The sequence below is a fragment of the Aulonocara sp. 'chitande type north' Nkhata Bay genome, linkage group LG11 (genome assembly GCF_057382095.1).
Source record: "Aulonocara sp. 'chitande type north' Nkhata Bay isolate Kocher_YH1m ecotype deep benthic linkage group LG11, A_spYH_male_GT1.1, whole genome shotgun sequence".
Classification (NCBI taxonomy): domain Eukaryota; kingdom Metazoa; phylum Chordata; class Actinopteri; order Cichliformes; family Cichlidae; genus Aulonocara; species Aulonocara sp. 'chitande type north' Nkhata Bay.
The window spans coordinates 31,742,769-31,766,119 of record NC_141354.1 but is presented as its reverse complement, the minus strand read 5'-3'; the positions used below and the strand labels follow the sequence as shown (position 1 = coordinate 31,766,119).

Genomic DNA, 23,351 nt, shown 5'->3' with positions numbered 1-23,351 from the left:
CTCCCTGTTTTTCATGAAAAAAATCACAAAATGTTGATGCTTGTGGGGAAGAGAATAGATGTGTCAAGGCAAATAAGACACTTTTTAAACCATGTGGAGCAGCTCTCACCATTAAAAACATGATAACTTTAGTCAGCTTAGTCAACTTTAGATTTAGTTGTGTTAATGCTGTAAAGCGCAGGATTCTTTATTTCGATGTGCGAGACTCTTGTGGTCCTTCATGAAATTAGCACAAAGTATGTGGAAGCGGTTAAAAGCCACAAAAACATGCAGAAGCAACTAGAATAATAAAGAGAAAGAGGAACATTATTGTGTGAATGTTACACAGCATTTAAATGTAAATTCAAGCCAGCATTCACGAAATTGTGCTCCGCACATTTTTTGGCCTTTGACTACTTCCACATACTTTGTGCTATTTTTATGTAGGACCACAAGAGAAATAAAGACTCCTGTGCTAAATAATAATATTGTGTAATATAATGTGCATCTGTAAATTGATTTATGAATGGGTTTTAAGTGTTTCTATTTGTTTAAATATTAATAAAATAAGTAATTTTTTTAATAATTAAATTTTGAATAAAAACACCATTTATAAATCAATATTTCAAAATGAATTATTCATCCATGAATAAATACTTAAATCAAAAATTGATTAAAAAACATATTTTCAAAATCTTTTTGAAAGGTTGATACTGGACTGAAATCTGGTGACTGTGGAGGCAGTTTGACTATAGTGAACTCACATAGTGCTTTATCTGGCTGGAATCAGCCAAAAGAATTGTGGGTATGAAGAGATGGACATGTTCAACAATAATACACAGGTGGACTGTGCCATTTTTATTTATGCTCAGTTGGCATAAATGACCCAAAGTGTGCCAAGAAAATACCCCCCAAACCCTTACAGCACCACCACCAGGCTGAGCTGGTGATACAAAGCAGGATGGATCCATAATTTCATTTCAATCAATGTAAATGAATAAAATCAAAACTTTACTAACAACACTAAAAAAAGTCAAGCTGATATGATAACAATATGCAAAATACACAACATGAGACTTCAATTATAAGCTGAACTTCCTGTTCTTCTCTGCTGCTCTGTAGCTGATGTTGACACTGTGACTGATTAACAAAGTCCAAATGTAGAGGCCAGCTGTCCTTCTTCTACATGTTACAGCAGTTTGAACAGTGTTGTTCTTGGCTTGACTAAAACATTTGTCATTAATATAACATAGCTTAACAATAACTATCATTGCAATCATGAAAAAATCTCAGTGCAGATACTTCAGGGAACAACTCATTGATCTGAAGTAATGCAGTGCCCTCTGTTGACCAGTTATTAATATCATCATTAATATTATATTTTGAGACTGAGACTATCCAAAAGTCCTCTGAAGTTTTACTGCAGTATTCAAACAGACAAAGCTTTCTTTTTGCAGATCCATGCGTTCTTCTTATCACATCTCACTGATTTAAATCCTTCGTCTTGGACAGAGATTGCACAGTGACCATCAGAAGGAGGCTGGTTGATCCAGGAGCTGAGGAAAACAAGAATTCTGCTCAAGGCTGATGGACACTGGTACACTGTAATTGATTTATCACAGATTTGGGAAATACTTGAAATTTCTATTGATTCAAAGTGTCTCTTACCTATTAGCCGCATCTCTTCCATCCAGCCACTTCCATATCCCATCTTCAACTCTCAGACCAATCCAGTATCCTTTGTTTACATCATATTTCCAACTCTTTTCACTGACAGTTTCCTGAGGACAGAGAGAAAGTTGTCAGAGTTATTTAAACAATTTGCTCTAAGAAAGCTTTCAATCTAAAGAAATTATATTTTTATTTTCATGAAGTCTGTCATAAAGTGTCCCACAGTTTTCTCAGTACCTTTTCTTCTTCATTAATAACAACAGCTAAATCTGAAATCTCTCCTCTGCAGTTTTCTTGAGCTTCTTCCCAGGTTTTCCATTCAGCAGGTTTAGCATTATTAACTGCATAGCAGCTGGACTTAACATGAAGCCAGCCAGCCTGACAAGCATTACATTTTCTGTCTGCAAGAATAGAGAACGGTTAATAAACAACATCAGTGCATATCTATGTTAAATTAGGTAATTTTGTACAAATATATTTGGAACATACTGTTTTTATCTTTGGGACAGTAGGCATCAATGCTCCACTGAGCTCGACTAACATTGAGCTCAATCCATGGTGTCGTCATCTGTTGTATTTGTTCTGTTAGGTTTTTCTTTTCTGTCTCCAGCTCCTCATTTTTCTTTTTGAGCTCCTGGTTTTCTGCAAGTTGTTTTTCCAAGAGAGTAGAGTCTCGTGTCAGGTTGTGAATCTGGAGAATGAGGTTGGTTTGGTTCCTCCTCAAGTCTTCAGTGTCTGAGCTGAGTTTGCAGTATAGATCTATCAGTTTGTGATTCGCAACAGTTAGCTGTTTGGTTTTCTTCTAACCGCTTCAGGCGAGTTCAGTAATTGTCAGTTAAAAATGTGCAAACTCTAAGCCCCTAAAGAAATCCCATTATGTTATTTTATTTCTTTTTCCATTTTGTTTCTGTAATTTTATCACGTCACAAAGAACAGCAGTTGGTTTCGGGTTTGAATATATTTATATGTTTCTTGTAAATTAGTGCAACAATAACTGTTACCAAAACACAATCAAATATAAAACATCACACTACTTTGTCCTTACACACGTCAGACCAAAGTGTAGTTTTAAAGTTATACTCACAGTAGAATCGAAGGACCATAATTAGTAACAGAATTCCCCAGCATGTTGCTAATGATGGAAAAGATTTATTACAAGACGACTTCTTATCTGGCAAAAAAAAAAAAAGAAAAAAAAAAGTTATTTCAACAACCAAAATTATTCATAGTTTTCTTTAGAATACAATGAAATGTGTCAAAGATCCCTTATTATTTAAGCATTGTTCTGTTATGTACAAGCACAAACTACATATTGGAGGCAGAAAGAAATGATTTAACTTTGGAACAAATCTATAATCACAGAGAAAACTAAATCAGAAAACCTGAAGGCAAAACTAAAGCTAAACCTTGTTAAATGTAATACAGACCCCCAAAACTCAGAACACTATATATACAGAAAAAGACAAAAATGTAAACACAAAAACTCCAAACTCAGACAAAAAACTCAGGGTCAATGACAGCTTTTGTCATTTCTGTTTTGTATCTTTGTGGGAGATATTACATCTTAAAAAATGTTGTTTGAAAAGCCCTAAAATTCAGAAACATGGTCAAAAACTTGTATTCCATTGTATAATATTTTTATTTCTTTTCAGTCAAAGGTTACACAGTTTTAAACATTTAATTCCTTTTCATGGGTACATTTCTGTTTTAAATACTCTGTCCACAAATGGCCTTTGGTAAGAATTGCTTTACAAAGTCCAGGAACAGAGATTAACAAAAATATGACTGACATCTGGTAATTTATTCAAAAGTGTTTTATGAAAAATCTATGTCAAGAGCTTATAATATCCAATTAAACATAATGTTGGAGGCAGATCTGATTATAGACAGAATTTCGTATTACTTCAGTTTCCTCAAAGTAGTAAACACATTAGTGCAACACCTTGATGCACGAACGCCAGTCAATTAAAAGTTATAAATGCTGTTTTAACAAAGATCTTTCCTGCTGTTGTCAGCTTGAAGAAGGAAAACTAAAGTATTACAGGAGTCTTTGCTACAATGTCTCCCGATCTGTCTCAGCTGACTGCATGTCTGACCATGGTTTCATCAATTATCACTGGTCAGTGTTCATTACAATATGCATATTGTAGTCAGTGGTGCTAGTTTCAGTCATTATGCAAATGTAGTGTTTTTTAAGTTGGAGAAACCTGCATTCAGCTGAGAATGAAGAAGTCACTTGGATGAGTAATGAAACATTTTTCTCAATGAAAACGCGACGTCCAGATGAACAGAATTAAGTTTTTTGGATTTCCTGATTGAGCATGCATCAAGACAAGATTGTTCATTGTATCTTAATTATATTATGATTTCCTTTCATCTTGTGTTCTGCTTTGCCCTCAATGTTTATCCTAATTTCATGTTCTTCTGGACAAATGCTCAGTCAGTCAGTCAGGCAGTCTTTCTTTCTTTCTTTCTTTCTTTCTTTCTTTCTTTCTTTCTTTCTTTCTTTCTTTCTTTCTTTCTTTCTTTCTTTCTTTCGTGGAGAGAGAATTTTGTCATGTTTCGTTTTGAAGAACTGTGTTTACTTAATCAAAATAAAATGTTTTAACATTAATTTTGGAGGTTTAAATTGCTTGGGTCAACTTGAGAGCTTTAATTTTAGATTTACAAATCTAACCTGTCTTTCACAAAATAAAGGTATTGGCATGAAATAATGACTTGGTGTGGGAAATGGCAGGTGTATCAAAATATCAGTGAGAATGTGTGTCATTGTAGCAGGGTGGGCTTTGAAATACAAAGCCCACGATCTGAATAAACTCCAATAATAGTGGATCTCATACTTTTCATATGATGCACAAAGTAACATCAGCTGATCACATTGAGAGCAGAAGAACTGATAAGTGTGATTGATGGGCCGGCAGACTAACAATCCCAGGGAATTGGACTACTGGAAACCAGTTCTCGATTCCCATCCCTCCTTCCAGTTGTGTTAACACAGAGTGATTTTGTTTGATTTTTGTTGTTGTTGTTTTTTTAAAAAAAATTTTTTTTTATAACTCACCATTTGTATCAGGAGCTTGTTGAGTTGCTTTATTTTCAACCTTCATTTCTTCACGTGCAGCTTCCTTGTCCTGTTTTACTGAGAGTTTAAAGAGTAATGGAGTTAAGCAGTTTTCAAACAACCACAATTTTCTTAGACTTTAGGTCATTTTGAATGAACAAAATGTTTTTGCTCAATGTTGACAGAATTCAGCATCTTAAATCTAATTGGAGACATCATAGCTCTTTTTAGAAATGTATTTTTTCTCTGGAACTTTGCCTTAGATTGTACAGGGAAAGTTTGCCTTTGATGTGGCAGCACATATCTCAGTATCTGACCCACTGGATTTGCTTACAGTCTTTTTTTACTCTTTACTATTACTGAAGAAAACATCACCTAAACCAACATGACTTGAAACAGTAATCACATAGAGATGCAGACTTTGATTCACATCAATAGCCCTGAGTTTTAGAAAATCTTTTTTGATACACTGCATTTGAAAAGCTTAGCTTACCTGCTGATTGTGTTCATTTGTTAGTTCTTAATATGACCTTCTCCTCTGCCGTAGTTACCGCCCCGCTGCTGAGTTTTTTGGGACTTGTACACTGAGCAATAGCACTGTGTTTAAACAATAGAACATAATAATTATCATAATAGCAATAAGCTTCTGTTTTTGCGTGAGGATGTGAGATGTGTTGAATCTTACATTCTTTTATGGCTTCACACTGAAGACGGGGTGTTCTTATCTACAAGTCACTAGACACACTTCTTGTGGCTTGTACACTGAGAAATACCACAGAGCATCATAATAAACTTCCTCAGTGCCCAGTCTGTCTTATACCAGCTTCTGCTTTTGCCTGAGAATGTAAGATGATTCCATATATGGCTTCAAACTGAAGACCGGGTGTTCTTATGTACCAGTGACTAGACACTTCTTGTGACTTGTACACTGAGAAATACCACAGAGCATCATAGTAAACTGCTGCTTCACCAGTGTAACTTCTAACTAACCTCTGTTTTTGTCATATACACTCACTGGACACTTTATTAGGCACACGTTGCTTGTCCTGAGATGACATTGGCTTTGCCTTTATAACTCCATTAATTCTTCAACAAGGTCCAAGAAATATTCCTGAGATTATTATTAATATGATTGCATCTTACACTTGCTGCAGATTTGCCAGCTGGAAATCCATGATGTGAATTCCCCACACCACACAGAACTAATGAGCCAACCACAAGGCATCAATTCATTGCATTTAGACATGTATATAGAGTCAAGACAACCTGCTTAAGTTCAAACTAAGCCTCAAAATAAGGAAACCAACTCCCATGCTCCCTGTTTTTCATGAAAAAAAATCACAAAATGTTGATGCTTGTGGGGAAGAGAATACATGTGTCAAGGCAAATAAGACACTTTTTAAACCATGTGGAGCAGCTCTCACCATTAAAAACATGATAACTTTAGTCAGCTTAGACAACTTTAGATTTAGTTGTGTTAATGCTGTGAAGCGCAGGATTCTTTATTTCGATGAGCGAGACTCTTGTGGTCCTTCATGAAATTAGCACAAAGTATGTGGAAGCAGTTAAAAGCCACACAAACATGCAGAAGCAACTAGAATAATAAAGAGAAACAGGAACATTATTGTGTGAATGTTACACAGCATTTAAATGTAAATTCAAGCTAGCATTCACGAAATAGTGCTCCACACATTTTTTGGCCTTTGACTACTTCCACATACTTTGTGCTATTTTTATGTAGGACCACAAGAGAAATAAAGACTCCTGTGCGAAATAATAATATTGTGTAATATAATGTGCATCTGTAAATTGATTTATGAATGGGTTTTAAGTGTTTCTATTTGTTTAAATATTAATAAAATAAGTTATTTTTTTAGTAATTTAATTTAGAATAAAAACACTATTTATAAATCAATATTTCAAAATGAATTATTCATCCATGAATAAATACTTAAATCAAAAATTGATTAAAAAACATATTTTCAAAATCTTTTTGAAAGGTTGATACTGGAGTGAAATCTGGTGACTGTGGAGGCAGTTTGACTATAGTGAACTCACATAGTGTTTTATCTGGCTGGAATCAGCCAAAAGAATTGTGGGTATGAAGAGATGGACATGTTCAACAATAATACACAGGTGGACTGTGCCATTTTTATTTATGCTCAGTTGGCATAAATGACCCAAAGTGTGCCAAGAAAATACCCCCCAAACCCTTACAGCACCACCACCAGGCTGAGCTGGTGATACAAAGCAGGATGGATCCATAATTTCATTTCAATCAATGTAAATGAATAAAATCAAAACTTTACTATCAACACTAAAAAAAGTCAAGCTGATATGATAACAATATGCAAAATACACAACATGAGACTTCAATTATAAGCTGAACTTCCTGTTCTTCTCTGCTGCTCTGTAGCTGATGTTGACACTGTGACTGATTAACAAAGTCCAAATGTAGAGGCCAGCTGTCCTTCTTCTACATGTTACAGCAGTTTGAACAGTGTTGTTCTTGGCTTGACTAAAACATTTGTCATTAATATAACATAGCTTAACAATAACTATCATTGCAACATGAAAAAATCTCAGTGCAGATACTTCAGGGAACAACTCATTGATCTGAAGTAATGCAGTGCCCTCTGTTGACCAGTTATTAATATCATCATTAATATTATATTTTGAGACTGAGACTATCCAAAAGTCCTCTGAAGTTTTACTGCAGTATTCAAACAGACAAAGCTTTCTTTTTGCAGATCCATGCGTTCTTCTTATCACATCTCACTGATTTAAATCCTTCGTCTTGTACAGAGATTGCACAGTGACCATCAGAAGGAGGCTGATTCATCCAGGAGCTGAGGAAAACAAGAATTCTGCTCAAGGCTGATGGACACTGGTACACTGCAATTGATTTATCACAGATTTGGGAAATACTTGAAATTTCTATTGATTCAAAGTGTCTCGTACCTATTAGCCGCATCTCTTCCATCCAGCCACTTCCATATCCCATCTTCAACTCTCAGACCAATCCAGTATACTTTGTTTTTATCATCTTTCCAACTGTTTTTAATGACAGTTTCCTGAGGACAGAGAGAAAGTTGTCAGAGTTATTTAAACAATTTGCTCTAAGAAAGCTTTCAATCTAAAGAAATTATATTTTTATTTTCATGAAGTCTGTCATAAAGAGTCCCACAGTTCTCTCAGTACCTTTTCGTCTTCATTAATAACAACAGCTAAATCTGAACTCTTTTCGCTGCAGTTTTCTCGAGCTTCTTCCCAGGTTTTCCATTCAGCAGGTTTAGCATTATTAACTGCATAGCAGCTGGACTCAAAATATAACCAACCAGCCTGACAAGCATTACATTTTCTGTCTGCAAGAATAGAGAACGGTTAATAAACAACATCAGTGCATATCTATGTTAAATTAGGTAATTTTGTACAAATATATTTGGAACATACTATTTTTTTCTTTGGGACAGTAGGCATCAATGCTCCACTGAGCTCGACTAACATTGAGCTCAATCCATGGTGTCGTCATCTGTTGTATTATTTCTGTTAGGTTTTTCTTTTCTGTCTCCAGCTCCTCATTTTTCTTTTTGAGCTCCTGGTTTTCTGCAAGTTGTTTTTCCAAGAGAGTAGAGTCTCGTGTCAGGTTGTGAATCTGGAGAATGAGGTTGGTTTGGTTCCTCCTCAAGTCTTCAGTGTCTGAGCTGAGTTTGCAGTATAGATCTATCAGTTTGTGATTGGCAACAGTTAGCTGTTTGGTTTTCTTCTAACCGCTTCAGGCGAGTTCAGTAATTGTCAGTTAATAATGTGCAAACTTATTATTAAAGCCCCTAAAGAAATTCCATTATGTTGTTTTATTTCTTTTTCCATTTTGTTTCTGTAATTTTATCACTGTTCAAAACATCTTCTGTCTGTTCTAATTCAGGTTTCCCAATTTTTGGGCATTAATAGCTATCTTTGTGCTTTTCAGATTTGTCTCTGTATTTGTACTCTGGATTCCTTGTAGATTGTCTTCAAATCCACATTGGCCTCATTCATTGTTGTTAAAGAATATTTTCTAAGTGTCTGTCAAAATATCGTTGTTAGAGGTTGCCTCTAAAAATAAACCAGTTATATGAGTAACAAAACATTTCAAAAATCATAGCTGAAATTGTCCTGATCAAGAAATGTGGAATTTGTATAACAACAACAACAACAACAACAACAATAATACTACTACTCCTAATAATGATAATAAACACATCTTTTATACATGAAATGATCTTTTTCATACTTACGGTAGACAGTGACTGCTATGATGCCCAACACCAACATGACACAAATGATTCCCAAACAACAAGCCAACTGTTTATAGTGGCCATGTCTGCTCATAGTTCTGTCTGATGTCTTGTCTGGCAAAATATTTATAGTCTTGAGTTAGTGAAGACTTGATAAAAATGTCAAATAGTTTAAAAGTGGACATGAAACACATTTATTGGAGCTAATTTACACCATGGAGCCCATATGTAAAAAACTATACTAGATGTAACAGTGTCTGTGAAGCCAAAGAAGTAACTGACAAGAAATAACTGTTTGAAGTTAGAGATAAGAACATGTTTAGCAGGATCTTGTGCCAGTACAGAACGTAACATCACTGCGCTGCTTGGCTGTTGTTAATAGACTTACATTAGTTTATCTTAGTTAACTAGTGACAGAAGTGATATCTCAGTAGAAAACAAGGACACTAAAACAAAAAAATTGTCTTAAAAAACTCTTTGTGGCAGCCCCTGGCATGTTTTATGTCGAACATGATTGGAAGTCCTGACAGCATGTCAGCATGAAAAAAAAAAAACAGTGTTTACAATCGAACTTCGCTTTTTCTCACTTCTATTGTTAAGAAATATGCTCAGTGAGATAATGTGAGCTAACGATTCCTAAATCTAAATAAGAAATTAAGGTTTCCAAAAAGTGTGGCAATCAATCTTGTAGGCAATCTTTTCCCTGTGGACATGCTGATGGATGTTAGGATTCCCGATCACACTTCGGTGAGAAACTTAGTTAAATTTATGGTGTGATGCGCATATGGTAATCAGTTCTGCCATAAACTGTCTACATGTGTTTTGGGAAAGAGAGAACATTTTATTGCATAAATAAAGTGCTAATCGCTAACACGCAAACAACTAAAAAACTACTTCTTAAGAGATGGAGCTTTGTTTTCTTTTGTTTTTAACATAAAGCTCATTGCAGACAGGGTTGGGAGCATCCATTATAAATAGATTTAGTTCTAGTGTCCTTGTTTTCTGCTGAGTTATTGGCCACTAGTTAGCTGACACTGTGAAATTAACCAGTAACGTGTTGTACTATAATACGAAACAAGAGAATGTTTGGATTTCTTCTAATTTAGCAGATTTCTTAACATGTGAGAAAGAGAAATTTCTGCCACTGTTACGCAAAAACAAGACAGTTTATTATTATTGTTACTGTATGTGTAATGTGTTTACCAAGAAGATGCGTTTACCCTCATGCTAGTGCAATGAAACATTATTCTGTCATCATTGACAGTCACCTGTCACTCTCATTCTGTCCTTTCTAGAGATCTTTAAAAGTGCCTTAAATGACAAAATATTTATTCTGTTAAAGTGGAAATCCAAAGTGGAAACTTAAAAAATATGTATGTAATAGGCTAGCAGTTAAAACAAACCTTTGAATATATGACTTATGAATGTACAAAGATTGAAATACACATACCTCACTATGATATATAAACTATTGTAGCTCAATGTATTTTTGAAAACTAATGACCAGTTTTGTCATTTTTTATTCACACATGCTTGCGGAGCTCTTCTGGAAACTAGTATACATCCTGATAACCCACGTGACAGCCGTGAATTATGAACCCTGCTGACACAACTTTCCAGCAACCAACCCAGTGACATCATGTTCTATGCTGGCACAAGATGGCGCTAAACATGCTCTAAAATCTTTAAACACTTATTTGTTGAATCCAGATTTGTAGACAGTGCTAAATCTATGATCGTTTTTTTTTCTTTAGAGAGAAGGGTGTCTCATGTCCACTTTAAAACAAATATTGTAACATTGAAATACTTATTTTATTCATGTAGGGCAATGAAACTGAAGTAAACGTTCTTCTTGTCTGGCATAAAAATCTAAATAACAGAAATATATTGTTTTATCTATTTGCTTATTGGTTAATTGATTATTCAATGTTGCTATTTATAAGTCCAACATTTCCTTTTTGTCTCGCTGTCTCAAATGATGGCATTTTAAACACAGCGGTTAGTTAAAAAACAGGAAGCACTTCATTTGAGTGTCTGGAACAGCTGAAGCCACATATCAGCTTTGAAATGCGCGTTTACACAATGTAACTCATGCTGTTCTCCATCTTTTGGAACGTACACCTTATAAGGAGCATCTCCTAACTATGAGCATGAATGATAAAATCATTTTATTATTAAACTGTTAAATACCACTTGTCCTTCAAAAACCTTGGTAAAAATGATTGTAAGAGAAGAACGTCCACTGTTTGAATCTAATTGTAAAACTCAGGATACTTCATGTCTCTTCATTAAATCCCTGTTAGGGAAATGCTCCAGTTTGAAAGACACCCAAACTCATCAGTACTCCTCGTCACACCTTCTTGTACTGACAGTTTTAGAAATTTTCACTGTATTGGACATTTATTTACGGTGGATTTGTGTTTTCTTTTTTCAACTCACCGTTTGTGTCCGGAGTTTGTTCCTTTGCTTCATTTGCTCCTTTGCTCATTTTCACCTCCACTTCATTATAAACCGTTTCCTCCTTTTTAACTGAAAGGTTGATTGGCATTCATAAGATATCATATAACAAGGCTTTCTAAACCTTATTGTATTGAAATATTGGATGTTTGCTTTCATGCAAATGCTTATTTAATTATTTTGGACAGCTATTTGTTCAGTGTTGACACAATTCAGTGTCTTAACTGGGGTTGTGCTGGGAGCTGTCCAAGCAGAGATGGACAGACCTCTCTCTCAGCCACCTCCTCCATTCCTTTTGGTGGAAAAAAACAGGATGTTCCAAGCAAGCTGAGACGTAAACTCTCCAGTGTTTTCTGTGTCTGTCACAGAGTTTCATGCCAGAAACACCTCACCTAAGAGGCATCTAGGACACATTCAAGTCAGATCCCCAAGCCACTAGTTGAAGTGGTTCAGGCACCAAGGTCTTAAAATATCAGTGTAAAAATCCTACTTAGCTCAAGATCTTATTTGCTGATTTCTACTGATATTTTTTCTAGTCATTGTTACGGCAGAAAACTGTTTAAAACAAATCAACATTAAGTAAATTTGCAATTTTATTCATCATAAGTAGCTTAGAATATATTTTTGATGCAGTGCATTGGAAAAACTTACCTTTTGTTGAATGTTTCTTTTTTTTGAATTTGACTGTGGCATAGCTAACTTCCTCCTCTGCCATCCTTGCAGACTTTCCGTTGAGCTTCGTGTAACTTGTAGACAGAGAAATAGCCCTTTATAAGAGCCACAGGGAACCAAAATAAGAGACAGGGTTGAATCTTCTGACGTGTCATGTCTGTTTCTATTGCCAACTTCTCCTTATGGGTGTGAAAATAATTTGCATGCATGTCATGATCAGTATAAACCTCAAAGTTGTGAAAATATACTGGAGGCAGTGTACATACTGGAAAGTGATTTCTATAACAATATATGCAAAGCAGAGTCACAACACCATCAAAAATATGTTAGAGTCAAAAAATAGCATGTTATATAATAACCGTTCAAATAAAGACATTATCACTTTAGGGACTGGGATTATCTCAGGATAGACCACATGAGTCACCAGAAATTCTACTAGATACACTATGTGGTGTACTGGGGCAGCTGTGGTAGCTCATTGGAGAAAGTTAAATTGACCCCCCGTCTTCTCCATTCTGGATGTTGGGCATGATACTGATCTCCAAATTTCCCCCAATGCATCCGCTTGAGTGTGACTGTGTGTGAGTGTCATCATACAAGACACTTGGATATTGAAAAAAAGCACTTGTATAAACCTGTGTGCGACTGGGTGAATGAGGCTTGTAGTTACCAAAAGCACTTTCTCGTGGTGTAGATTGAACAAGGTGCTTGAAACATTTCTCTGATATCTTGGTCCATATTGACATGATGGCATTACACAGTTACTCGAGACTTGTTGGCTGCACATCTGCATGAATGAGAAGTTGAAGAGTTGTATCTAATTATGTGACAATGAATGTAATATAATGTGTCATGGTTCTAGGTCTGGTGACCCAGTGTTTATGTTTTTGATCATTAATAGTCTTTGATTTAGTTACTGGTTATATTTTCTAGTTCTTAAGTTTTGTTACTGTGCCTCCCTTGTGTTCCATGTGTTCCATGTGTCACGCTGAGTCAGTTATGTTTTCATGTTTGCTCTTTCTTAATTTTTGTGTATTCATTATTTGTTGTAAAAAATGGATCATGATCAGGGTTTAGTCTTTTATTAATGGTTTGAGTTCATGTTCCCTTCCATTTACGAGTTTTTTTTTTTTAATATTTCATGCCTTTAGTCTTTGTTTTGGTTTTGTTGATAGGTCTGCTAGTTCCCTTTTGTGTTCCCTTCTTTTCCTCCAGTCTTTCCCCTGTGTTTGTCTTTTGTCGCTGTGTCAAATTAATATGGTTACATATTACATATTTCATTACAGTTTTTCTCTTCATCTTGTTTGTAGACTTTGACAGTAATACACCTGCCTTGCCAAGAATTTCTTGATGTGTAGATGTTAAGCTGTTTTTCTTGACCATGGAAATAATTCTGTAATGCATTTTCAAGCTTTGTTCAGAGCTTGGAAAGAAAACATGTTTAAAGAAGTCTTGTCTCTTTTCTTCCCAAGCTTCTTAGATTAACATGACCTTCATAGACAATTCTGTAATGCACTTTAGTTGTCTTCTGTTGTCTTTCAGCTCTTTTGGTGTTGCTGAGTTGGTCAGTACAGCATAAATGGTCAGTACTGCCTTTGAATCTCTTTGTACTGTGTACAATGACAATAAAGGAATTCAGAACAATTCAATGTAATTCAAATCTTGCAAATCCTGACAACTTGACATCTTCTCTTCTACTCTTCTTAGCATCTTCATCACTGTCACATCTTCTAGCTGTCTTTTGGTCACAATGTTGAGGTGGTATGTGTAAAATACGCATCCACATGAATGTGTCTCAGGTTGACCTCAGTGGCTTCTAAAACTGATGAAGTTGTCTCCCTGTATACATATTTCTTGATTTGGACTTACTGTTCGTTTTAACTACCCACGAAGTGCAGTTAATGTCCCCACATAGCAAAATTGGTATGGCCCGGATTTGGCCCACAAAATGTGCTTGCACATGGCCCACATACCACAAAGAATGATGGCCCTTTGGTGGCCCAGATCTGGTTTGCCAGAATTAATGCACACATGGTTTCAGCACAAAGCCAGTTGCAGACACACTGGTGGTCCTGTGCTGGCCCAGAACAGTTTCAGCTCTGGCCCCAGATGTCAGCCTAATGTGTACCTTAATCAAGCCATGTAATAACAACATGTGCCGGAACATAATAGTGCAAAAGTAACATGACGAAACTCTGTTCAGACAGTGAACACTTTTCTGATAGTATAACACTTTTCTACTCTCCCTGATTACTTAAAGTGCTCTATACAACATGTTACATTCACCCAATCACACACTTTCTCTTCCTAACTAGATTTGTACACATTCACACTCTTGACAGAGATCCAGAGCCAGGGATCAAACCACTGACCTTCCAATCAGTAGGTGACCTGCTCTAGCTCCTGAGATACAGCCACACAGTGGTAAACATGAGTAAACCGTCACTAGGTTTTGGATAAAGTGTACACTCACAAACCTGTCAAACCTGCATTTGAAACGTTTGCTACCATAGCAGTATAGTATTGAAACATGGCATTTGGGTCTAACTAAAATAGGAAAATAGGAAAATAGGAACATAAATAGTGCCAGACCTGGCCCCCATCTGGGCGACATACAGCCTGCCATGACACCAGTCAGTCAGAAGTGCCAGCTTGATGCCAGATCCAGGGAAGACCTGTTTTCTATGAGCCTGGGCCACATAAACCAAACCACAATCGGGCCAGATGTGACATGCCATCAAATAAACAGTGGCATCATTGCCAGACCTGGCACACATCTGTTTGACATACCACTTACCATGCCAGAAGTCAGCCAGCAGTGCCGGCTTGACACCAGATCCAGACCAGACCTGTTTTCTATGTGGGTCATCCTCTGTCATTGTTATTTTGTCTTTCTGTTGAGCCTTTTGTGAATTCTACTCAGAGATGCCACAGTGTTAAAGCCACAGAGCATCATAATAGAAGTTATTGCTTCTTATCTTTCTTAACTGACTTCTGTTTCTTGTACCAACTTCTGCTTTTGACTGAAAAAGGAAGCTGCCCCATTTTTGTCTGTTAATGCTACACTTTGTGTTACATATACACTCACTGGAAAATGTATTAGATACACATTGGTTGAACCACCTTTTACCTTTTTTGGAGTAGATTCAACAAAGTACTGCAAACATTTTTTTCTGAGATTTTGGTCCACATGATAGCATCACACAGTTACCACATAATAGCCAGGCGTTAACAAATAAATAAGGTTTGTACGCTGTTAGGGGACTTTGGCTTCCTTGTCAGAAGACGTTACCTGCTTAAACATGTATGAGTCACCTATTCATAAAATAATATATATCCTTGTGGCTTTTAACAGCCTAAATATGCTTCAGAAATATTTCTGCTCATGTTAAAAAATCTTCTGCACATTCAAAATGGCACAGGTCTCTGTTTGGGAATCAAGCACATGTCATCAATGCTACAGAGTATGACTGAAAACAAGAAGCCCAGGCAACATCTTAAGATTACATCACAAACGGCCCGGAGGCCAACACTAGGAAAGTACCCAGATGCAGACACAACATAGTCAGTATTTACAACACAGATCTTGACTGCTTACATGCAGTGAAGCCGATTTCCAGCTTGGGGAGGGTATTGTAGACTGGGCAGCTGAGTATTTGTCCAACCTGAGGTTTAGTGTTTCCAGCGAGGCAGCGGGCAGGAGGACAGGCGGTAGAGGTGAAGAGAATCCAAGTTTAGATGGCAAGGTTCAGTGGTGGGTGAGATTTCTGGCTGGGAGCTGGGTGCTTACGGTGCAACTGATGAGTCAAAAACTGAGAACACAAGGAGAAGCAGGTAAGGCAAAACATTGACCTGAAAGGAAACAGAGAGATGCAACTTGTTACCACCATTGGCAGCTGTCGGACTGGCAAAGGAGAGGTGACGACACTGGGTTTAAATGCAACCTCTTAATTGCAGCTGATGCACCACAGGTGAAGGAGATTACCTGAGCTACACCTCAGGGTGGACCCAGGGGAACAGTGTGCGAGGAGACAAACCCAACACTCGCTCAGATCATGACAGATTAGATGGAAATCAAGCAAAAGCACATCTAAACTAAAATATACTAAAATAAATCAATAAAAAAAACATGATTTTCAGACCTTTTTAGTAAAATTTCTATTGTTGCCGGTATTCTTTACAAAGTATTATTTTAGCATTCACAGAATTGTCTATGAAGGTTCTCAGACATCCCGGTCATGGATGATTGTCAGCCTTCACATTTCTTACAGCAGCTTAAATAAAGTTGTTGTTTGCTTAATTAAAACTTTTGTCAAAAAGATAAAGGTTAACGATAAGGTTACATTCCATTAAATATTAGAGATCAACACTAAAAATCTACATTCATAACAATAACTATCACCCAACATAAAAATATCAGAATAGAGACACAGCACTTCAGACAATAATTTTTAATCCAATTCCAGAAAGAATTACGAATTACCTCAATTTGGTTTAACAAACATTTTTCCTGCCCTTATCAGCTTGAAGAAAATAAATACAAAAGTAAATATATGTTTGGTCTTTACTAAGATATCTGCTGATCAAACAGAAGGTGCTACCAACCTAATACCACCCAAACAGCTCTTTGGTGATTGACCCTGGATCTCTGATAGTGTTTGTTTTAATCCAGGATATTTGCAGCTGATTAACTGAGCCCTGTGTGCTACTGAATGGGACCTTAAATTGGACATGAAACACTACATGTATAAGCCCAAATTTACACCATGGAGCCCTGCTCTCAAAAACTGAATTGATGTAACACTATCTGTGGAGCTGGATTTAAGAAGCAGTTTTTAGAGCATGTTCAGCACCATCTTGTGTCAGTACAGAGCGCCACGCCATCAGGTTGGTTGGTTGAAGTCAGTTTCACCCTCTGTCTCTTAAGCAGTACGTGGTTCTTTGTTTTGTTAGCTGCACTGAAATGGGACAATCAAAGCATGATAGGGAATCCTGACATCTTCCAACATGTCTGAAGGGAGAAATAAAAGTCCACATTACACTGGATTTTCCCATTTCAATACAGCTAGCCAAACAATGAAAGAACCATTTATTGCTTAAGGGTGAAAGTGGACAGTATATCCTCGGTTTATTAACATAAAACTCATTTCTGCAAAGAGACATTACAAAAGTGTGTAATGTAAGTCTGTTTATTGCAACCAACCAACCTGACACAAGATGGTGCTAAATATGTTCTAAAAACTTTAACTTTAGGCACTTACTTCTTAAATCCAGCTTCACAGACAGTGTTAAATCTATGCCAGTTTTTGAGAGCAGGATTCCATGTTGTAAATTAGGCTTTATGCATGCAGTCCATTTTAATGAATCAGGCTTATTCTGGCACAACGTGCAGATGCATGATTGGATTTGAATCTGGGGAGTTTGGAGATCAGGTAAACCATTTGAGCCTCTTATTGTGTTTCTTAAAGCTTCCTTAGTAGTTTTTCTTGTATCATTTAATTCATTGCCTCATAGGAAGAGGCCACTTAGAGCCTTTTGTGCCATGTGTGGGCTCAATGGATGCACAGGGCCTCACAGCCAGTGTGGCACCCCTGATTTTCAAGCTCCGCCTCAGTATGTTTGGAGAGAATTAAAATCACTTGTGTTCATTTGTAGCTAGACGAGCTCCTTCATGTGTTTACTGGTTAAACATTAAATGTAGTATATAAACTACACTGAAATGATAGGGAAGCTTTAGTTTGTGTTTGTGGTATAATCAATTCATAATCATCAGTGAAGACATCTATAACCATCCGATGGGTTGATTAATTCTCACGTCAAATGTTAGCCTGAGCCAGTGGATACCTATGCAGATGGATCAAGAAGCCAAATTTTGACCAACTTTTCTAAAAAAGGAGAAGTTTGGAAAATGATAAAGAGTGTGGTCATTGGCATATGTGACATGTGAACATAAATTTTACTCATGGTGTGGTTTACCTTTTATTATTTTCTTTTTAAAATAGAAAAATGTTTATTGTACTTTATTTTATTTTATATTCATCTTTTGCTGTCATTTGCACATTAATGCTGGATAAATTTGTTTCCTAATGTATTTTCTATTTATCTAGACAATGGCCCAGTTTATTTTCATTTTTGTTTTTATTTTTATGTGGGAGGTGAGAGAATTTAATAATATGTTTCATGTTGAAGTGCTTTGTTTTGTAAATCAGATTTTTTTGCATCCAAGTCTGTGATTGGCTGGTTTTGTGGCACAAATATAATGGTGTACAGAAAGCGTTGAGCACGCACGGGCAGAAATGTTGAGAACGCAAGCAACACATTGCGAGTGAGCACAAATGCAAACACTGAGCGAGAGGGGCTGCTATTGTGTGTGCGTATGGATAATAGCAAACACTGAAATACATTTTTTGCATGCAGCAATGAATTTTGTTCACGCAAATTTACTTCGCTCAAAATAAATTTCTCCTCAAACTGCAACACTTGCACCTGCAATTTTTTTTATTTTTTACGTGCACTCAGAATAGTGGCTCAAAAATAATGCCATAAGGGGATGGGTGTTTTCTCTCTCTCACAGATAAACAGACTTGATAAAAATGAACTAAAAAAGAAAGAACTCGAATATAAGACAGGAATATTAACATGACGCCTGACGCAAGATGTGAGTGGGCGCTAACACCGACTCAGACCTTTCCTCAGTTGATCTCAATGGGTAACATTATAGGGTAAGTCAAGGTCTCACAATGGTTTCACCCAAAACTTCTTGGCTCTCCACCATTTGGTCTTAGACCTGAAGAAGCTTCCAGATGACAAGTAAAATGACGTCAAGAAAAGTCCACCTTTTTCTTTCCAAGCTCCTTTGATGACCATGGCCTGGATACGTGAGAAGCTACATAGACTTATACCAACTGTATCTTTTCAAAGTACAATGACTTCAGTGACACAAAGAACAATAGCTGAGTGACACTTTAAACCTTTTGCTGCATTTTTCTAAATGCTGATATGCAGATGTGGAGGGTGAAGATAACGGTGGTCCCAGTGGTAATCGGAGCACTAGGTGCGGTGACTCCCAAGCTAGGCGAGTGGCTCCAGCAGATCCCAGATTCTGTCCAGAGGAGCGCAGTCCTGGAAACAGCTAAGATACTGCGCAGGACCCTCAAGCTCCCAGGCCTCTGGTAGAGGTGAAGGATGAACCGCCTGCAGGGGCGAGCTGGGTGTTGTTTTTATATTAATTATTAGTAACTTATAAATAATAACAGCTTGACAATAAAAAAAAACCCCTTATAATTAACTTTATTTATTTAGTAATATTTAAAAACAAAACCTGAGTAGAAGTTTCCATGGTAATATTTACAGATCACAAAAGTCTTCTGAAGTCTAAGTAATTCAAACAATTAGGGTCTCTTTTTACAAATCCATTGGTTCTTCTTGTCACAGCTCACTGATTTAGGGACGAGGCTGCTGAATCCAGGAGCTGAGGAAAAAACAAGTTTGATTAGAGCTCATAATTATTGACATAAAACAAAATTGATTTATCCCAGATTTGGAAAAATATTTTAAATCTTTATTGTTTCAAAGTTTCTCTTACTTATCAGTCAGATCTCTTCCATCCCCCCATAACCCCCATCCCCCCGGCCTGAGCGATGCGGTCCAGCAAATCAACCAACCCCTTCATCTCAGCCTCAAAATCCGAGGTGGAACAGTCTGCGGGGTCCATGTTCTGGTCGCGATCTTCTGTTACGAAACAGCTGTGTGTAGGCAGGAGAAGGATCCAAAGGGCAGACTCCGGAGACAGAAAGTAACTCAAAACACAGCTTTAATGCTGAACTCAAAAGGGTAATAAAACTAGGACTCCAGAATACACTTACACAGACCAACCACACAGCTAGATAAGGGTATATCGCAACACGGACACAGAGAAACTAGTGATGGGACGTTCTGTATCGAGGCTTCGGAGCGTGTGTCGTAGTGATGTGCGGATCGATCCTGAAATATCGATTCCTCCGATACCAATCATTTATGTTCTAGAATCGATTCTCACATTAAAATATCGATATTTTAGTAATTTAGAGTAAATTTGTAGTTTGTCATTAACAGGAACACAGTGGAAAGAAACTATAACATTCGGATTGCCTACATTCAAAGGAACTACTTCCTCTTCCGCCTTTCATAGTCATGTGCGAAATACGGCTGTATAAATGTCTCGCAGCCCCTTGGCGTGCGCACTCACAACAATGGCTGAGCGTAATTGTGCGGATGTATTTTACCTCCACAAACAGCTGAGCCGTGGTTTGCAATAAATGTGGCAAAAAAAGGGAGGTGTTGTGGCCATACTTGCCAACCTTGAGACCTCAGAATTAGGGAGACATTCAAAAGGGCTGTTTGGGCGGATAAATATATTTTACAGGGTTTATTTATCGGATAAAATACGTTAAATGTCACCGTTATTATTGGCCGGCCCGGAAACAGCGGGGGTGTCCAAATTCAGAGGCTGCTTCCACCTGAGGACCCGCCCTTCGCGGTCTAAAGAAAGCCGGGTAGTACGTCACGAGCTCCCTCGGTGGAGTGAAACTCTGCAGTCTGCTCCTTGCTGTCTAAAATATAACCGGACACTGACGTAAACTCTTCTGTTTAATCAGTTTTCTGTTTGACGTTTATTCAGCTGTGTGAAAACCCCGGAGGAACCCTCCCGAGGGAATAATAAAGTTTAATTTAATTTAATCTAATCTAATAACTTTAATCTCAGCCAAACCGATTTACTCACGAACAAATAAAACACTGAAAAAGCCAAACAAGAACATTTTTAAGTTATCAAAGTGACTTGTACATCATGTTTAACCCGAGTGGTGAAAGACCGCGGGGGTTTGAAGACGATGTGTTGGTCGGCTCAGATATTTGAAGTTTACACAGCTACATTCTCACCTGAAAATATGTTAAAAGTTTTTTTGCGACCCAGAAAGAGAAATAAGAGTGATATTAAAACTAAGTCGCTGCCGTCATTGTTGGAAACTGGAATTGGCTGGGCCGCGCTATGAATTCTGCGATATGGTTTTTCAACTTTGTTGTCCGGGTGGAAAATCTGGAGAAAGATTCTCCCGGAAAAATCGGGAGGGTTGGCATGTATGGTTGTGGCAACATCACTAACCTTGTCAAACACCTCAGAGTAAATCATATCACAAAATATGACGAGCGTATGTTGAGGCGAACTGAAGAGGAGGAGAGGGACAGGTGCTGCTAGGGTCACGGAGTCCTTTAGTCCTCCAGGCAGGCAAGGTGTTCAAATAGCACACAACTTTAGTTTTTTTATTTCTATATGATGAACTCTGCATTATTAAGTGATAAGAAGAAGGTATTCTGATGTCCTGTAATCATTATGACGCTATAATTTGAGATACAATAAATAAAATCCGTTTTGTACAAAGTATCGGTATCGGATCAGTATCGTCGATACCACCCTGAATATTACCCCAGCCAACATTTATATGTGGGGCCCATATGGTTTGGAAATGGGCTGAAAAATGGGCCCCATATAGGATTGTCCGCGGGTTCCGTAATGGCCCCATATTAAATGCCCATATAGGTGTTATGTTAGGAAAATCTGGGAACTAAATGGGCCCCAACTGGGAAAAGTACACAGAAACCCACCTGGGCCCCATCTTTCAAGTTTTTGTGGGTACCATGTAGGCACCACATAGGCTAAAAAGTGGGTTTTAAGTGGGATTGTCCGCAGGTTCCACAATGGCCCCATTTTATAAGCCCATCTCGGTGTTATATTGGTAAAATCTGGGAACTAAATGTGCCCCAACTGGGCAAAGTACACAGAAACCCACCTGGGCCCCATCTTTCAAGTTTTTTGTGGGTACCATGTGGGCACCACATAGGCTAAAAAGTGGGTTTTAAGTGGGATTGTCCGCGGGTTCCATAATGGCCCCATTTAATAAGCCCATCTCGGTATTATATTGGTAAAATCTGGGAACTAGATGGACCCCAACTGGGCAAAGTACACAGAAACCCACCCGGGCCCCATCTTTCAAGTTTTTGTGGGTACCATGTGGGCACCACATAGGCTAAAAAGTGGGTTTTAAGTGGGATTGTCCGCGGGTTCCGTAATGGCCCCATTTTATAAGCCCAACTCGGTGTTATATTGGTAAAATCTGGGAACTAAATGGGCCCCAACTGGGCAAAGTACACAGAAACCCACCCGGGCCCCACCTTTCAAGTTGTTTTGTGGGTACCATGTGAGTACCACATAGGCTAAAAAGTGGGTTTTAAGTGGGATTGTCCGCGGGTTCCATAATGGCCCCATTTTGTAAGCCCATCTCGGTGTTATATTGGTATAATCTGGGAACTAAATGGACCCCAACTGGGCAAAGTACACAGAAACCCACCCGGGCCCCATCTTTCAAGTTTTTGTGGGTACCATGTGGGCACCACATAGGCTAAAAAGTGGGTTTTAAGTGGGATTGTCCGCGGGTTCCGTAATGGCCCCATTTTATAAGCCCATCTCGGTGTTATATTGGTAAAATCTGGGAACTAAATGGGCCCCAACTGGGCAAAGTACACAGAAACCCACCCGGGCCCCACCTTTCAAGTTGTTTTGTGGGTACCATGTGAGTACCACATAGGCTAAAAAGTGGGTTTTAAGTGGGATTGTCCGCGGGTTCCATAATGGCCCCATTTTGTAAGCCCATCTCGGTGTTATATTGGTATAATCTGGGAACTAAATGGACCCCAACTGGGCAAAGTACAAAGAAACCCACCCAGGCCCCACCTTTCAAGTTGTTTTGTGGGTACCATGTGAGTACCACATAGGCTAAAAAGTGGGTTTTAAGTGGGATTGTCCACGGGTTCCATAATGGCCCCATTTTATAAGCCCATCTCGGTGTTATATAGGTAAAATCTGGGAACTAAATGGACCCCAACTGGGCAAAGTACACTGAAACCCACCTAGGCCCCATTTTTCAAGTTCTTAGTGGGTACAACATGAGGAAAACATGAGCTAAAAAGTTGGAATGGCATTAGCAGTGGGTTCTGTATTTGCATCTTATTTCTAGTTTGAATTGACTAAGTTCTGGCACTGAGTGGGCCCCATGTAGTAAAACAGTCACAAAATCAATTTTTCAGACGGCTAATACGGGTTCTGTGACACAAAGACACCAAATATATTAAAGCTGACCGCAAACAAAATCTAGTTTGTAAATAAAACCATTTCAAAAATCACGAGGGTACACAAAACA

The 23,351-nt window shown here is 37.8% G+C and overlaps 2 protein-coding genes across 5 annotated transcripts; both read right to left on the bottom strand.

Annotated features, from left to right (window-relative positions):
* Positions 1-814: 814 nt before the first annotated feature.
* LOC147319498 (struthiocalcin-1-like) lies at positions 815-5,482 on the bottom strand. 3 transcript variants are annotated; one of them, XM_086310034.1, is made up of 8 exons: positions 5,397-5,482; positions 5,205-5,308; positions 4,712-4,789; positions 2,735-2,821; positions 2,140-2,409; positions 1,888-2,051; positions 1,648-1,760; positions 815-1,535 (listed from the first exon to the last, which is right to left on the bottom strand). In XM_086310034.1, exons 3-8 carry the CDS (start codon positions 4,755-4,757, stop codon positions 1,409-1,411), a joined length of 807 nt encoding a protein of 268 aa, XP_086166160.1. In that variant the 5' UTR covers positions 4,758-4,789; positions 5,205-5,308; positions 5,397-5,482; the 3' UTR covers positions 815-1,408. The 3 variants fall into 3 exon arrangements, with proteins under 3 accessions (XP_086166160.1, XP_086166159.1, XP_086166161.1); XM_086310033.1 differs by having other exon boundaries at positions 5,205-5,439; XM_086310035.1 differs by having other exon boundaries at positions 2,140-2,390; positions 5,205-5,439.
* A 1,358-nt stretch (positions 5,483-6,840) lies between these two features.
* Positions 6,841-12,231, bottom strand: LOC147319497 (C-type lectin domain family 12 member B-like). 2 transcript variants are annotated; one of them, XM_086312164.1, is made up of 7 exons: positions 12,097-12,231; positions 11,428-11,517; positions 8,989-9,102; positions 8,165-8,434; positions 7,913-8,076; positions 7,673-7,785; positions 6,841-7,560 (listed from the first exon to the last, which is right to left on the bottom strand). In XM_086312164.1, the coding sequence occupies exons 1-7, from the start codon at positions 12,158-12,160 to the stop codon at positions 7,434-7,436; spliced, it is 942 nt and encodes a 313-aa protein (XP_086168290.1). In that variant the 5' UTR covers positions 12,161-12,231; the 3' UTR covers positions 6,841-7,433. The 2 variants fall into 2 exon arrangements, with proteins under 2 accessions (XP_086168290.1, XP_086168291.1); XM_086312165.1 differs by having other exon boundaries at positions 8,165-8,317.
* Between the last annotated feature and the right edge of the window lie 11,120 nt (positions 12,232-23,351).